This window comes from Triticum urartu, chromosome 7 (genome assembly GCF_003073215.2).
Source record: "Triticum urartu cultivar G1812 chromosome 7, Tu2.1, whole genome shotgun sequence".
In the NCBI taxonomy this organism is placed as follows: domain Eukaryota; kingdom Viridiplantae; phylum Streptophyta; class Magnoliopsida; order Poales; family Poaceae; genus Triticum; species Triticum urartu.
This window is the reverse complement of record NC_053028.1, coordinates 195,647,331-195,663,711: the sequence shown is the minus strand read 5'-3', so window position 1 is coordinate 195,663,711 and position 16,381 is coordinate 195,647,331. Positions and strand designations below refer to the sequence as shown.

Here is a 16,381-nt window from a genome sequence, read left to right as displayed (position 1 = left end):
ACTTCTCGCCGACGTCGGGCTTGAACGTGCGGTGGGACGGCCACTGGAACTGTCGCAGCTCACGGGTAAAGGCTGGGCAACCCACCTCGTAAGGTAGGCCACCGGAGTCTCCCAGTGCTGGGTGGTCCATAGCAGGCCCCGCCCGCCTGTCTGACTAGTGGCGCGTATCACGCCAGCGCTCGATGGTGGCTCGAGCGTCTTCATGGGCTCGCTCCTGAAGAACCTGGCGTTGATCGCGGCTGGTCCATGGGTCGGACGGCGCTATGGAAATGTCATCACAAGCATCATCATGACGGACTGACATCTGCGGTGGCTGGCATGGAGGAGGAGAGTGCATCATGGCCGCGGCGCCTCCGGCCCCTCCACCGCCAGCATGCAGTGGCTCGATGGAGCGTCGGCCTGAGGGCCCCGCTGGCTGTGGCTCGTCTTTGTTGGCGACGCCGACGAGGCTCCGGATAGTGGCTCTCCACTCGTCGAGCTTCTCCGCGGCAGGAGGGAAGTCCAGGAGCAGTTGCGCGCGCGCGCCAAGGCTTCTGTTGGCGTGGGCGGCGGCGAAAGCTGCGTGGACGCGCTTCGACTTCTAACCACATTAGAAGGAGCTCTGTCACGGCCCAGCGGTTGTGCGCCATCCTCGCCAGCACTTCGGCGGGCATGCTGGCCTCCTTCATCCCACGAATGGCGCACATGACTCTTCCCACGGCGGCGTCCAGGGTCACCGGCGTGGTGACGCTGCTCGTCATGCACAACCTGGGAAGAGCGTGATGTGGGTGCCGGAGTGGGCGTCTTGGAGGTCGTCGCGCCGCCTGCGGGTGGTATGGCGATGCCCGCGGAGGGTCCCACGCCGTCTGCGGGAGGCCCAACTCCATCTCTGGATTTCGCGGCATGTGGCCCGTCGCCTTGGGCACGAACGATGCCGCTCGCCAGGCTCTGACTGCTAGAGCGATGTTGGTGCTCGCGGGTCGCACCTCGGGTTCTGTCCGCGACCGGCCCGCTGCTCACTCGCACTGGTATGAGACGTTCGGCTCCCGATGAACTGACCGCCGTGGCCGCCTTCTTCTTGGGAGCCATGGCGACGAAGAACTGCTAGGCTAACTGCTAGACCAGATTCCCACAACTGTGCCCCCTACCTGGCGCGCCAAAGATGTCGGTAGGAACGACACCTATGGGATCACTGGGATCCCTTCTACGGTCGGCGGGCGCAGGGTCATGAGAAGAGCAGGTTTAGGAGCAAGCACATGGATCGTTTACCCAGGTTCGGGCCATGAGGATGCGTAAAACCCTAGTCCTGCTTTGGTGGATGTATTGAGTGTTCTTGAGCTTTCTGAACTAGCTACGGTGGCTGTCCCGTTCCAAAAAGCCTGAATCCCTCTCCTGGTCGCCTCGTGCCTCCTTTTATAGAAAAAAGAGGCTGCCACAGTGGCACACAGGAGGTGGAAAGGCCTACAGTGCACGAGCTTATCGCACGGCATGACGGGACAAAGTGCATTAAGTGCACTACGTAGGTGTCCATTAGCTTTATCGGGGACGGGAACGAGGCCCGTCCGTCCGTCGCCGTTTCGCCTCGCTTCGACATGTGCCTAGGTTGGCGATGCATGCAGCACCATGTTGGCAGGCAGGCAGCTGAGGTGGCGCGGTGGTAGGGCCTTTAAGAAGATCTGTATGCTGCCACCCAGGTGCTTGCTGATCTGGCCTGGAAGCTGCATGTTGCAACGCAGGTGCCTGCCCAGCTGGTTGGGCTGGCAGCTGCATGCGAACGGCGGCGGAGTCTCAACTGGTGCGGGCCTGGCAGTGGCCCTGCTGACGCCCTCGGCAAGGGTCTTGCTGGGGGCCCGGCAAGGGTCTTATCGTGGCGTTGCTATCATCCCCGGCAAGGGTCTTGCCGAGGGTCTTGTGGATTTCCTCGGCTAGGATCCTGCCGAGGGTCGCCATCTTCTAGTCCTCATCTGAACTCATATATTTATGGGCTTGACGAAGATCTGCATGCCATCACAGAGGCGCCTCTCGAGCCTTGGTTCCGACGTTGTTGCTTGGGTCGGAGCCAGTGGGCTCAAGGGTGGCTCGCTCTGCTGGTGTTGGGCAAGTTTCCCCGGCAAGGCTCTTGTCGGGGCTGCGGGCGGGCGCCTCAGCAAGGATCTTGCCGAGGGAGTCCACCTCGCCCTCTTGCCCTCATGTGCTTCCCGTCTTGGCGTTGCCTTGATTGTCTTGTGCTTTGGCTTCTCTCCTGCTTCCCTCCTCTGCGCTGCTAAGTGTGGCCGCGGCGCGTGGCTCTGACTGCCCGTGCACAAGTAAAGGGGTCAAAAGGAGAGCCCCTACTTTTGTACACCAACAAGGAGGGGGAGGTGCCCCCCTCTTTCCTTCTCCCTCTCCCTCTCCTTCCTTCTTCTCCTACTTGGACTAGGAAAGGGGGGAACCTACTCCTACTAGGAGTAGGAATCCCCCCTTTGGGCGCGCCCCTTGAGGCCGGCCCTCCTCCTCCTCCCCTTCTTTATATACGGGGGAGGGGCACCCCATAGACACACAAGTTGATCTTTAGCCGTGTGCGGTGCCCCCCTCCATAGTTTTCCACTTCGGTCATATTGTCATAGTGCTTAGGCGAAGCCCTGCGTCGGTAACTTCATCATCACCGTCAATGCGCCGTCGTGCTGACGAAACTCACCCTCGGCCTCAACTGGATCAAGAGTATGAGGGACGTCACTGAGCTGAACGTGTGCAAATTGCGGAGGTGCCGTGCGTTCGGTACTTGATCGGTTCGACCACGAAGACGTTCGGCTACATCAACCGCGTTACTAAACGCTTACGCTTTCGGTCTACAAGGGTACGTGGACACACTCTCCCCTCTCGTTGCTATGCATCTCCTAGATAGATCTTGCATGATAGTAGGAAAAAAATTGAAATGCCGCGTTCCCCAACAATGCGTGCTTATGGAAAGAACTTGCATGACATCTTTTGTCCTACCCTCCCGTGGCAGCGAGGACCAAATTGGAAACTTAGGGATATTAAGGCCTCCTTTTAATAGACAACTGAAACAAAGCATTAACACATAGTGAATACATGAACTCCTCAAACTACGGTCATCACCAGGAGAAGTCCCGGTTATTGTCACTCCGGGGTTGCCGGATCTTAACACGTAGTAGGTGACTATAACTTGCAAGATCGGATCTGGAACATGGATATAATGGTGATAACATAAACGGTTCAGATCTGAAATCATGGCACCCGGGCCCAAAGTGACAAGCATTAAGCATGGCAAAGTCATAGCAACATCAATCTTAGAACATAGTGGATACTAGGGATCAAGCCCTAACAAAACTAACTTGATTACATGATGAATCTCATCCAACTCCTCACCAACCAGCGGGCCTACGAAGAAATTACTCACTCCCGGTGGGGAGCATCATGGAATTGGTGATGGAGAAGGGTTGGTGGTGATGAAGAACGAAGATCCCCCTCTCCGAAGCCCCAAAGAGACTCCAGATCTGGCCTCCGGATCAAGAACAGGAGGTGACGGAGGCTCTGTCTCGTGGGTCATGATAATTATTTCTCCCCAATTTTTTCTGGAAAATAGGATTTTATAGCGTCAGTTTCAAGGTCTGCGAGGCCACCAGGTGGGGAAAACCCACCTGGGCATGCCTGGTGAGGGGGGCGCGCCCTGGTGGGTTGTGCCCACCCAGGTGCCCCCCTTCGGTAGGTCTTGGCTCCATAAATTCTTATATATTATATAAAAATTCCTCACAAAGTTTCGTTCCATTCTGAGAAGTTTTATTTCTTCACAAAAACAACACCATGGTAGTTCTGCTGAAAACAGCGTCAGTCCGGGGTTAGTTTCATTCAAATCATGCAAATTAGAGTCCAAAACAAGAGGAAAAGCATTTGGAAAAGTAGATACGTTGGAGACGTATCAGTAGGCGAGAGTCAATCTGGATAGTCATGACGAGAAAAGCTTGCTTGCGCTTTTCAAGGAAGCATTGCAGTAGTATCGGTGTTACCTGAGGAAATCACACTTTGATGGCAAGTCTATAAACAAATTTCCGGTGAAGTCTTCTGTGCTAAATTTAGAAGACATTGAATGGAAAAACCTTGTTATGCACTGGTCTCGTTCCCAGGATGAGGTATTGTCTATGATATCACATGACAATTTGAACTTATACTTTTTCGCATGTGCCTTACGGATCTTTTTTGCAGGAAATCTGCTCGAAGAAGAATTCCGGTTTGAAAAGAATGACAAGATGTCGCAAATATGCTGCCTGCTGCTTTGCTCTTGTTAGTACTTGTCGTCCTATATCATTGTACTTGCATTCATACCTGGTTCATTATGTGACAGTAGTATGCATGATAGCTTGCTTATCAATTGTTCGCTCCAAATTATCTAATCTATATGAATAGTTACATTAGTGTAGAATATATCCAATGCCAATGAATTTTTTTAGCTCTGCATTGTTCTTGTAAGTACCTGATGTCCTTTATCAGTGTGCTTATATTGACAGGTAGTTGTTCATGTACCATCACTCTGCAGCTTATTTTCCTTTGCCCTCCATTTTCTACACATTGGATCTATATGTACTCTTACCATAAGGTTGGATAACACCGATGGTATTGAAGAAGTTTAGCTTTGCATTGCTCTTGGCTGTACCTTTTGCCTGTATGGCTGTACTTACATTTATAGCTACTTGGTTATGTAGCATCACTCTTCATCTTATTTTAAATATTCTCCATTTTTTCTTATATTATCACATCTATATTTACTCTTCACAAAATGTAGAATAAAGGCAATGCTTATGAAGAAGATTCTGTGGTAAACTTCTTGAATTGCCCCCCCCCCATCAGCATGGACAAGGGCTTTATAGAGCCTGTCTTCACCAATAATGTAATTTTGTCCTTCTCAAGCCTTCAAACTTTGTTGTGTATATTTGGTTAGGCATGACTGCAACAGCTGTTTATTTTTGGTGTTTGCATCAAATTGCATGTTTAAAGTTTATTATGTAGTTCATAAACAAATGTTTGTCCTTCTCAATTTAAGTTTTCAGTTGTACAACCAAGTTCCTTCTTCATACCATGTCAATTAAACTATACAAAGCAAGTGTTCTTCTTTTGCACTGCATGTATGCTTCTGTTCTTGATCCGTAATCCAGTGGTGTGGTGAACCTACCCACTACAGCACAATGTCATATTCTGCAATGTCTTAACTATGAACAATGTCATATCATTCTACTATTATTTAAACTGTCTCTTTATTTGCCAATCTGAAATGGGATAAATTGATAGCACACTAACCATTGATACTTATGAGTTCTTGATCTGTAATCCAGTGGTGTCGTAAAGCTGCCAGCTCCTTCACAATGTCATTTCTTTCTATGTCTTAACCTGAACAATACCATATTGTGTTAATGCTATTTTAACCTGTGTCACTTTGTTCGTCAGTAAGAAATGTGATGATTGTCAGCACTGATACTTATATGTGCAAAACCTGCCATCTGTCTGCTTGTTTATATTTCAGAGTGAGGAGGATATAAGTGTCAAACAAGCGCAGTCTCATCAGCTTGCTCAGCTGCTTGCGCTGCAGCTCCCGAGCAGGGCTAACCTTTCTTGAACTCTATTGAAGTGCTGTCGGTTTTGTATATTATTTTGTCGGCATGTTTATTTGCACTGGTGGCGATCTTTGATGCCCAGTGTATGCAATCTGCTGTCTACTTGTGCTTTATTATCATAGTGGCGAACTTTGATGCCCAGTGAATGTAATATGCCGTAATTTCTTTATTGTATAGTCTAGGTTTTTTCTTATTTACAATGTTGCAGTTATTTTATTGTATATATATCATGTCTTCGTAGTAAACCGGCCAAACCGTAAAATTATGGTAAATGATCGGGCCATCATGCAAATCACTATGTATGATCCGCATCATGGGCCCAGTCATCTTGGTCCGTTAACAGGCCTAAATGTAAAATGGCCCACTAGTAGATTCGGGCCTTTAATAGGCCGAGTAAACTGCCGGCCCTATTTTCGCAAGAAAACTCAATGGGCTTTTAGGAGGCTACAAAGTAGGTTGGGCCTGAAACATACCGAACAGCTCACCGCCGGCAGCAGGCCAAAATAGACCCCAGCCCATGATTGTGCCAATCGCATCACGGGCCGTTAACAGGCCAAAATTGTCTCAGATTATCGGCTGTGAGCAGGCCGGATGCAAACCGGGCCGTAGTTAGGCCCAACTATATGATGGGCTTTTAACAGGCCGAAATAAATATAGGGCCAAAATGTTAAATGGGCCTTTAACAGGCCGAATTACTAAATGGGCCTTTAGTAAGTGGGCACAAAGCATAGCGTCCAGTTGACGGGCCGAATCTGATATGGGCTATAATTTAGCCCAAAGCCTCTTAAAGGGCCGGATCTGATCTGGGCCGTAATTTGGCCCAGAACATGGTAGGATTTTAATGGGTCAGATCTCATATGGGCCTTTATTAGGCCCGGAACGTGCCAGGCTGTTAATGGACCGGATCAAATATGGGCCGACATTTGGCCCAAAACATGGCAGCCTATTAACGGGCCGGCCCACTAGTGTCCTCAAAATCTTGTGGGCCTTTAGCTGGGTCGGCTCATTATGGTCGGCGAAATCTCGTGGGCCTTTAGCTAGGCCGACCATTATGGTCCGCAAAATCTTGTGGGCCTTTAGTTGGGCCGGCCCATTTAATCTTTATGGGCCACTTTTGGGCTGGTCCACGTGTCAACATATCATAGGCACATCTCGCCCATTGGATGAGTAACACTTGTGCCAAAGCGGAGCTGACACGTGGTTCCGTCGGCCAATGAGAATTTTACACGTGGAAAATCGGCATTAGTCGTGGCTGTTAGCGGGTTATCGGATCCAAAACCGGACCCGATAACTTAACAGCGACCCGTTACGGTGGATGCCACGTGTCGGTCACCCTTGACGAAAGCACTTCTATGACGCACGATTTATTGTCATGGAAGTGGACACTTCCGTGATGATAATTTTGGTAATTTCATGGAACACTTCTACGATAGCACAGGTATGACTATCTTGATTCTGTCATAAAATCGTCATGGATGCACATGCATGATAGAAAACGTGACCTACTGTGATAAACATGTATCATCACAGAAGTGTATTTTTCTGTAGTGTTGCTAAGAACGACGGTCCACGCAAGTATGTCACTTTTGGAGATAACTCCAAGGTTAAGGTACTTGTCCTTGGTAAGGTGGCCATTTCCAATGATAGCTCTATCCAAAACGTTATGCTCGTTGAATCGCTTGGTTACAATCTACTTTCCGTGTCTAGACTAGCTGACTTCGGTTTCAATGTTCTATTTACTGAGGTAGATTGCCAAGTGTTTCATAGAGATAATCATAATATGGTCTTTACCGGTATTCGTAGAGGTGACATATACATTGTTGATTTCACTAAGAAAGCTCGACCTCGTACTTGCTTGATTGCTAATTCTTCTAAAGGTTGGTTATGGCATAGAAGGTTAGGTCATGTGGGCATGCGAAATCTTGATAAGCTTATTAAAGGTGATCATATCCTTGGTGTTGATTAAAGATGTCATATTTGACAAGGATAGACTTGGTAGTGCTTGTCAAGCAGGAAAACGGGTTGGAGGAAGTCATCCCATGAAGAAAATCGTGACCATGAGAAGACCGCTCGAGCTACTTCATATGGATCTTTTTGGTCCCAACGCCTACAAGAGTCTCGGTGGTAACTCGTTCGGATTGGTCATTGTTGAAATTTTTTCAAGATTTACGTGGGTGTTCTTTCTTGATGATAAATTGCAGGTCCAAAAGATTTTCAAGAACTTCGCTAGGAAGGCCCAAAACCAATTTGAAGTGAAGATCAAGAAGATTCAAAGCGACAATGGAACGGAGTTCAAGAACGCCAATGTGGATACCTTTCTTGACGAAGAAGTGATCTCACATGAGTTCTCTGCTACGTACACGCCTCAACAAAATGGAGTTGTTGAGAGGAAGAACCGGAAACTTATCGAGATGGCAAGAACGATGCTTAATGAATACAAGACGCCAAGACATTTTTGGGAGGAAGCGGTTGAGACATCTTGTCGTGCCACGAATCGACTATATCTTCACAAGCTTCTCGGCAAGACAGCATACAAACTTCTCACCGGTAACAAACCCCAAGTTGGATACTTTCGAGTATTTGGCTCAAAGTGTTACAATCACCGCTCAAAATTTGCTCCTAAATCTCATGAGGGTTTCCTACTCGATTATGGCTCAAACTCTCACACTCGTGTCTACAACAATTTCACCCGAAAGTTTGAAGAGACAGTTGATGTGGAGTTTGATGAATCTAACGACTTGCAAGTAGAGCAATTGCCACTTGATGCAGGAGACAAAGATCCTTTGGAAGCAATCCAAGATTTGTCCATTGGCAAGATTCGCCCAACGGAGTTGAAGGAGAGTACCTCTTTCGTTCAAGTGGAAGCCACAACTTCACATCAAGGTGAACCACAAGTTGATTTGGAGGCATCCACAAGTGGAACATGTCAAGACAGAGAAAATGAGGAAGTACAACAAGACGAACCACCTCAACCTCCTCCTCCACCTCCACAAGTGAACGACAACGCCAACAACAATGAGGAAGGAGAAGAAGAAGAACTCATTCATTTCTAGTGTTGAACCTATGAAGGTTGAAGAAGCTCTTGAGGATCCGGATTGGGTGAATGCTATGCACGAAGAGATATGTAACTTCGAGAGGAATCAAGTGTGTACATTGGTTGAAAAGCCCGACGACAATCACAATGTTATTGGAACCAAATGGATGTTTCGGAATAAGCATGATGAAGATGGACAAGTTGTACGCAACAATGACCATCTCGTCGCTCAAGGCTACACTCAAGACGAAGGTACGGACTATGATGAGACATATGCCCCCGTTGCTAGACTTGAGTCCATACGCATATTACTTGCTTATGACAATCACCATGATATCACTCTATATCAAATGGACATTAAAAGTGTTTTTCTTAAGGGAGAAATTGAGGAGGAGGTGTATGTTAAACAACCTCCTGGATTTGTCAATCCCAAGAAACCTAATCATGTCTACAAACTTCACAGAGCTTTTTATGGTCTTAAACAAGCTTCTAGAGCATGGTATAAATGCTTGGCCGAGTTTCTTATTAAAAAGGGCTTTGCAATTGGAAAGATTGATTCTACACTTTTTACTAAAAGGGTTAATGGTGAATTATTTGTGTGCCATATTTATGTGGATGATATCATATTTGGTTCTACTAACCCTCATTTTAGTGAAAAGTTTGGAAGCCTAATGTTGTGATATTTTCATTATAACTATTTTTCATTAATTAATCAGCCGTCATTGTAATGTGGTGCGTGTATGTGGATCAATGTTAAAAATAGAATTTATGTATCTGATCCAGGTGCAATATGTTGCAATAGCCTCAATTCTAACAGTGGAGGGCAGTGGAGAGAGCCCACCATTGCAACACAAAACTTCTTTGCCAGGCGGCCCAAGCCGCCCGCCACTGCTGACGGCCCACCACTGGCAGGCAGGCGCCCGCCACTAATGGCATGTTAGTAGTGGCAGGAGGTCGATGGCGGGCGGCCCTGGAAGCCTGGCCCGTCACTGCTAGCCTTTTTGCACCCACCACTGCTAGGCATTCCTGCAGTAGTGGGGTGGCCCTACATCCCGTGCCTTGCACGCCGATCCAAAGTTCAGAGCATATATTGTATCGCGAGCCATGTGAATATTTTGCACTTTGGAGGTGCCCAACTCCTCCATATGCATTGAGCCGTTGGAGGTCTCACCAATCCTTGGCACAGTCTGTTATATGTGGATTTAGTGGAGTAGACACCTGTGGGATCTGCCGGCCAAGTGAACTCGTCGTCTTCATGGCGGAATCTTTGAACAGTGGTGACCACGTGTCTCGGGTGCATAATTTGCACGAGGGATGTGAATGTTGAGTCAGGTTCTATGTCTGTAATCCAATTCTCGTTGATCAGTGCTTCTGCAATTGTTCTAGTGTTCTTTATTCTCGTTTCCACCTGCTCTATAAGCCTTGGGGCAATGTTGCCCACGGCAAAACCATGGATCAATCGATCTGTCTAGAATAGAACTTTGTCGCCTTTCCCCACTCGGACTAAGTTGTTAAAGATTTCTCGAGCCTCTTTGTCCACCAGCAGCGCAAGGCCTTGCGAAGGTCTCAGTGGGTTCGTCCTCCTCGACAATTCCCATCTCACTCTTAGGGCCATCAGCACTTGTAACTGTAAGTTTTTGACTCCAAGGCCTCCATAGCTCAGAGCTTGCAGATTGTTTTCCACGCCACCATACACTGCCCTTCATTCACCTCTTCCTTTCCTGGCTAGAAGAATGAACACATGCATCCATTTATGTCCTCAAACACCAAAGTCGGTGCCTCCATGACCAACAGATGATTAATTGGCCCTGCTGCTATGACAAATTTAACCAAGACCAATCAACTTGATCTCTGAATCATTCCCCTTTTCCATGTTGGTATGAAGTGTCTCACTTGATCTAGCATTGGTTGCCATCGCGGCCTAGTCAGTTGCTTGATAGCCAGTTGTAAGCCAAGGTACTTGCACAAGAATGCTTTGATGGGACGATGGGACAATTCAGTAAGCTCTCCACTCGGGCTCAATCTTCCTGGTTGTCTGCAATCAAAATCGCTAAAGATTTCATGTAGTTCACACGCAACCCAGTCACTTCCCCGAACACCTGTAGGGCATATCTAATGAACCGAAGATCATTCTCAGTTGGCCTTAAGAAGAAGGCGGCGTCATCAGCATAGATAGATTGGCTCTGAGTTGCCGTGATCCCTCTGTAATTGCTCAGCACTCCTTCTTTCAGCGCCCGGTTTATTATTGTTGTGAGGGCATTCATCGCAATGATGAACAGTAACAGTGAGTTGGGGTCACCTTGACGTAGCCCTTTTGCATGCCGGATCCGTCATCCTGGGGCTCCATTCACTAGCACCTTAGTGTTTGCAGTTTGTAGTAATGTGACAATCCATCGTAACTAGGAATCGCCAAAACCTTTAGCTCTGAGGATCTCGAATAAGAACGGCCAGAATAGCGAATCGAATCGTGCGCGAGATGTCCAATTTCAAAAAGATTCCTTGACTTTTTTTTTGCATCTGGATTTTCTTGGCCACTTGACACACCAGCAGGTAGTTATCATGTAAGCTATATCCCTGGATAAACGTCGTTTGATTAGTTCCCACAAGCACATGCATGTGTCTTCGGGCCCTAGTGGCAAGCATCTTGGCCACCAATTTTGCAAAGTTGTGCCGCAGGCTTATAGTGCGGAAATCTCCAACTAGTTTTTCATCAACCTTCTTCAGGATTAATACGATCAAAGCTCTGTTAAGCCTAGCACAACCTCTGCCGTCTCCTACGTAAAACTTCAGCAAAGCTGCCATGATATTCTTCTTGATGATCGGCCATGCTTTCTGATAGAAAACTCCTATAAATCCATCCGGGCTGAAGCACGGTCCGGGTGTAACTCTTTTATGGTCGACCAGTTTGTAGTTTAGTCAAAACCCCTTTTATTTATTGAATATTATTGAAAAAAATTAAAAAAAAAAACTTTTATTATTGCTTTCAATAGAATAGACTATTTTTAAACTATGATTTGTGTAGTCATGTCCATGACAACGTAGCTGCGGGTTTGGTAGTTGTCAGCTCATCGCTCCCTGTGGGTTCGACAAACATTTATCACCAATTACAATAGCCATGTACACTCGCAGGTCACTGTGCTTTTCTGACGCCGTTGCCGAGGAGAATGGCACTTGGTTTGGAAAAAATGAATCCAGTTTTCGTTTGACAATTTCGGACGAAAAAATAACGAAAAAAATCCCTTCGACTATTTCTCGATTGAGAAATTAGCAGATCAATTTATTTTTTCTGATGGCTCCCTAAAATGCTCTTGGCCCGCCAATGGAGCCGGAGAGTCTTAGATAGCGAGGCAGTGGCATCTTCCTCCGCATCTCAGTTCCACCCGGCACATACTCTCCATGTCAACGCGCACGGCCGTTTCTTTACTCCAGCACGTAGCCATCACCGGTACGGCCACCATCTACCTCGCGCCTCATAAAACAAAGCAAAATCCTAAGTTGCAGTCAGACCAGTACCCTCCCTAATCAAACCTGACCGCAGGTTCCAATCTTTTCCCCGCGGGCTCTCGCTCGATCGACCGGTAGCTGCCGCGGCGGCGGTCCGGAATGGCGCCGATACGCGTGCTCACGGCGCTGGACCACGCCCGCACGCAGTACTACCACTTCAAGGCCATCATCATCGCCGGCATGGGCCTCTTCACCGACTCCTACGACCTCTTCTGCATCGTGCCCGTCATGAAGATCATCGGGCGCGTGTACTACCCTTCGCCCGCCGGCGACGGGAGGCCGGGCGTGACGCCGCCCGCCGTCGTGTCCGCCACGGTCGGCGTCGCCCTGCTGGGCGCGGTGGTCGGGAACCTCCTCTTCGGCGCGCTCGGCGACCGCGTCGGGCGGCGGCGCGTCTACGGCCCGTGCCTGCTGCTGCTGGTGTGCAGCTCCATCGGGAGCGGCTTCTCCATCTGCCGCACGCGCGGGTGCGTGCTCTCCAGCCTCTGCTTCTTCCGCTTCATCCTCGGGGTGGGCGTCGGGGGAGACTACCCGCTGTCGGCGACCATCATGTCGGAGTTCGCCAACAAGCGCACTCGGGGAGCGTTCATCGCCGCCGTGTTCTCCATGCAAGGGTTCGGGATACTGGCCAGCTCCGGCGTCACCATGGTCGTCGCCGCCGCGTTCGACCGGTTCACGGGCCACCCGGACCCGCTTGACACTCCGGAGGCCGCCGACCTCGCCTGGCGCGTCATACTCATGGCCGGCGCCGTCCCCGCCGGGCTCACCTTCTACTGGAGGATGGCCATGCCAGAAACAGCCAGGTACGTCGGTTGTCCTAACCCCCAACTGGTGCACTACGTGTCTCTTCGACCACGTACGTTGTATTTCCCTAACGTAGTACTAGTACTCTGTACGAGTGACATTCATACAGGGTGTTATCTTTGAAGGAACATGGCAGTACTTCTGCCTTTTCATATTAGAAGAGGGAAAGAAACCAAGGTTTCAGGTGTTGTACAGAGCGGCCAAAGCCCATACACACACTCTTAAAGAAAAACACAACTCTGGAAACCAAATGAAAAGGAAATAAAAGCGCTAAACAGTAGCCTTCTTGAACATTGCTATTTCATCTCTAGCCATAACAGGGTGTTATCGTACGTACGTATGTTTCAGTACGTTGTCAGTACCTTAGAGAAAGCTCCAATTTTCATATGAGTCAAGCCGTAGTCTCACGTTGGGGAGTAACTTTGATCAAAATATTGTCTGTGATGACCAATGCCCACCTCACATGAAAACCCGGATTTAAGCTGATATATCTGAAAGGGGTAAAAAAATGAACAGTTTAAGAGTTCTAGGCTGCGTTTAGTTCCATTGCACAGTCAGTTTAGTTTGCAGGTGATTTTCTCGTACTGTGTGTCCGTTTCTAAGCTGTGAACGAAGTACCTTTGAACGGCTCCATGACTGTTAATCCTGGATTATACTATACTTTTTCGAGTTTGGCATCCTGGGTTATATTCGACTACCATCGTAAGACACACGAGCGCGAGTGGCACACCTTGCACTAAACATTTCAGCAAGTCATCGCATTGATTGGTAGACTAAACTAAACTGCGATGATCGATGTGTACACTGACTGGTATCTCAAACAAATGGCGTGGAGAAGAATATACCGTGGGATACTTGAGATCCGACGAAGCAGCAGCTTCCTGCTGACCAACGAAGAAGTTCAGTCTGTTCCCCGTAAACGAACCTGGGCGCAGTTTGCCTAATTATTTTCTCTGACCCAAAGCTTAAGTGTACTGTCAGGCTCTGGCCACCATCATAAGGTTGCTGGTTATACTCCCTCTGTTTTTATTTAGTCTGCATATTAGGTTTGACCGAAGTCAAACTTTGCAAAGTTTGATCAAGTTTATAGAAAAATATATAAACATTTGCCATAACAAATCTATATGATGTGAAAGTACATTCAATAATGAATCTAGTGGTATTGATTTTTTATTGTATATATTAATATTTTTGTTTATAAACTTAGTCAAAATTTATAAAGCTTGACTTTGACCAAAGCTAATATGCAGACTAAATAAAAACGGAGGAAGTACTTGTCTAGTTTTAGTATTAGTATATCTTATCGTCAAGTTGCCTGGCTCTGTTTGACCTTGCACTATCTTCTAGAACGAGTCGTGCATCTGGCTGTCATGTTTAAGCATACTTGAACAAGTTGCATAAGCATACTTAAACAGGTTGCATACGTTGTAAAATAAGCAAGTTGAGCATATCTATATCTGGATCGATCTGCGTCTCGTTGGATTGGCCTCGTCACACCACACGTCAGGCCGGCATATCAAATTGAAGTGGCATGTACTGGCAATCTGGCATTGAATCTGGTTCACTTTAGTTTTCCTTTTGCAGTTAACAAACCAGGTCGATCAGGAGGTGATTCTTTACACCAAAAGCTAAAGTAGTCACGTACTACTGTAGTGTCAAAAAAGAAAGTTAAAGTAGTAACCAACTAAAGTTCAGTAATTAACTGAGCTAACTACTCTATCTGATGGGTGCTGGTGGTGCAGGTTTACGGCGCTGGTACAGCGCGACGTGCTCAAGGCGACCAGCGACATGGGCTGCGTCCTCACCGACCTCGACCTGAACGGGATATCCGAGGGGGAGGACGCGGCGGCCATGCCCCGCACCCCGTCGCCGTTCGGGCACGCGCCGACGGCCCAGTACGGCCTCTTCTCGCGCGGGTTCCTGCGGGAGCACGGCCGGGACCTGTTCGGGTGCGCGGCGACGTGGTTCCTGCTCGACATCCCCTACTACAGCAGCACCCTGTTCCAGTCGCAGATCTACCGGCCGTGGTTCCCGCCGGCGAGCCACCAGAACGTCTTCCAGGAGGCGTACAACGTGGCGAGGTTCCAGGCCATCATCGCCGTCGCATCCACCATCCCGGGGTACTTCGCCGCCGTCCTGCTCATCGACCGCACCGGCCGGCGCCGCCTGCAGATGGCCGGCTTCTTCCTCATGGCCGCGTTCCTCTTCGCGCTCGCCGGCCCCTACGACCACTACTGGCGCGGCAACGCCAAGAACGCCTGGTACATCGTGCTCTACGCGCTCACCTTCTTCTCCGCCAACCTCGGGCCCAACACCACCACCTTCATCCTGCCGGCCGAACTCTTCCCGGCGCGGTTCCGGTCCACCTGCCACGGGATATCCGCCGCCGCCGGGAAGGTCGGCGCGCTCGTTGGCTCGGTGGGGTTCCTCTGGGCGTCGCAGTCGCGTGACAGGGGAGATGTGCAGGCCGGGTACGAGCCCGGCATCGGCATGATGTACGCGCTCGTCATTCTCGGAGCCATCAGCCTGCTCGGGCTCGTCGTCACCTACTTCTTCACGCCGGAGACGATGAGGCGGTCGCTGGAGGAGAACGAGAGCGAGCGGGACCAGAACCAGGACGGCGACGGCGGGATGTGCTTCCAGGAACTAACTCTGACGCCCAAGAGCCCGGGGTCCTTGGTGAGCTCGCACGTTAGCACGTCGCCTATCCATCCGCACCGCTTCTCTGTCTGACGGAACTTTGAAAACATAGCACGACGCATAAGCAGTTCCGTTTTTGGTTACTGGCACGTGAAATGCAGATGTAGATAATCCTAAAAAGAAGAAATACATATGTAGATTTCCCCGCATGGTTGTTCCGTTTGATTGGTTGAGATGAGACAAAATTGCATAGCTCAAACTTTGTAAAGGTCTGTCGTATGTAACTGGGCTATGTTATTATATGCAAGTTGGTGACGGTGATTGTGGTGTCACACAAAACACAAATATAGTCGGGTCAGTGCGCAACATCAAACCCATCCCACTTAAAAATACCATATGGGTAATATTTTCGAAAAAGGGCGCTTTATTACTTAAAAAGTTTAAGCATTACACCCGACCTCTGCATAATTATGATGCGCACAGCCAAATAAGTTCTCTCACACAAACAAAATTAAGAAGGCGAAATACAAAGAAACACGTAGAGTCTGTATAACAGCTAAAGCGGAGGTGGACCAATCCTAAGATCATGCTGCCACCCATGTTGGGTAAAAGTATCCCTCATCATATCCTTCAATCATGTAATTAATATAACGCTTAAAGCGGAGGTGGGCCAATCGGGATGTGCTGTAATGTAATTAATATGTGCATGGCGCGGTGGTAGTTCCTTTTTTTACGGGATGGGCCAGTGGCAGTTCGTTTCTATATATTGCTTCCTAATTGTTTGCTTCCTAATTAAGCTCCTAATAATTAGTTT

At 48.6% G+C, this 16,381-nt stretch overlaps 1 protein-coding gene across 1 annotated transcript; it reads left to right on the top strand.

Annotated features, from left to right (window-relative positions):
• Window positions 1-12,023: 12,023 nt before the first annotated feature.
• Window positions 12,024-15,914, top strand: LOC125525279 (probable inorganic phosphate transporter 1-10). Its single transcript, XM_048690278.1, has 2 exons — window positions 12,024-12,926; window positions 14,670-15,914. Exons 1-2 carry the CDS (start codon window positions 12,223-12,225, stop codon window positions 15,658-15,660), a joined length of 1,695 nt encoding a protein of 564 aa, XP_048546235.1. The 5' UTR covers window positions 12,024-12,222; the 3' UTR covers window positions 15,661-15,914.
• Window positions 15,915-16,381: the final 467 nt, after the last annotated feature.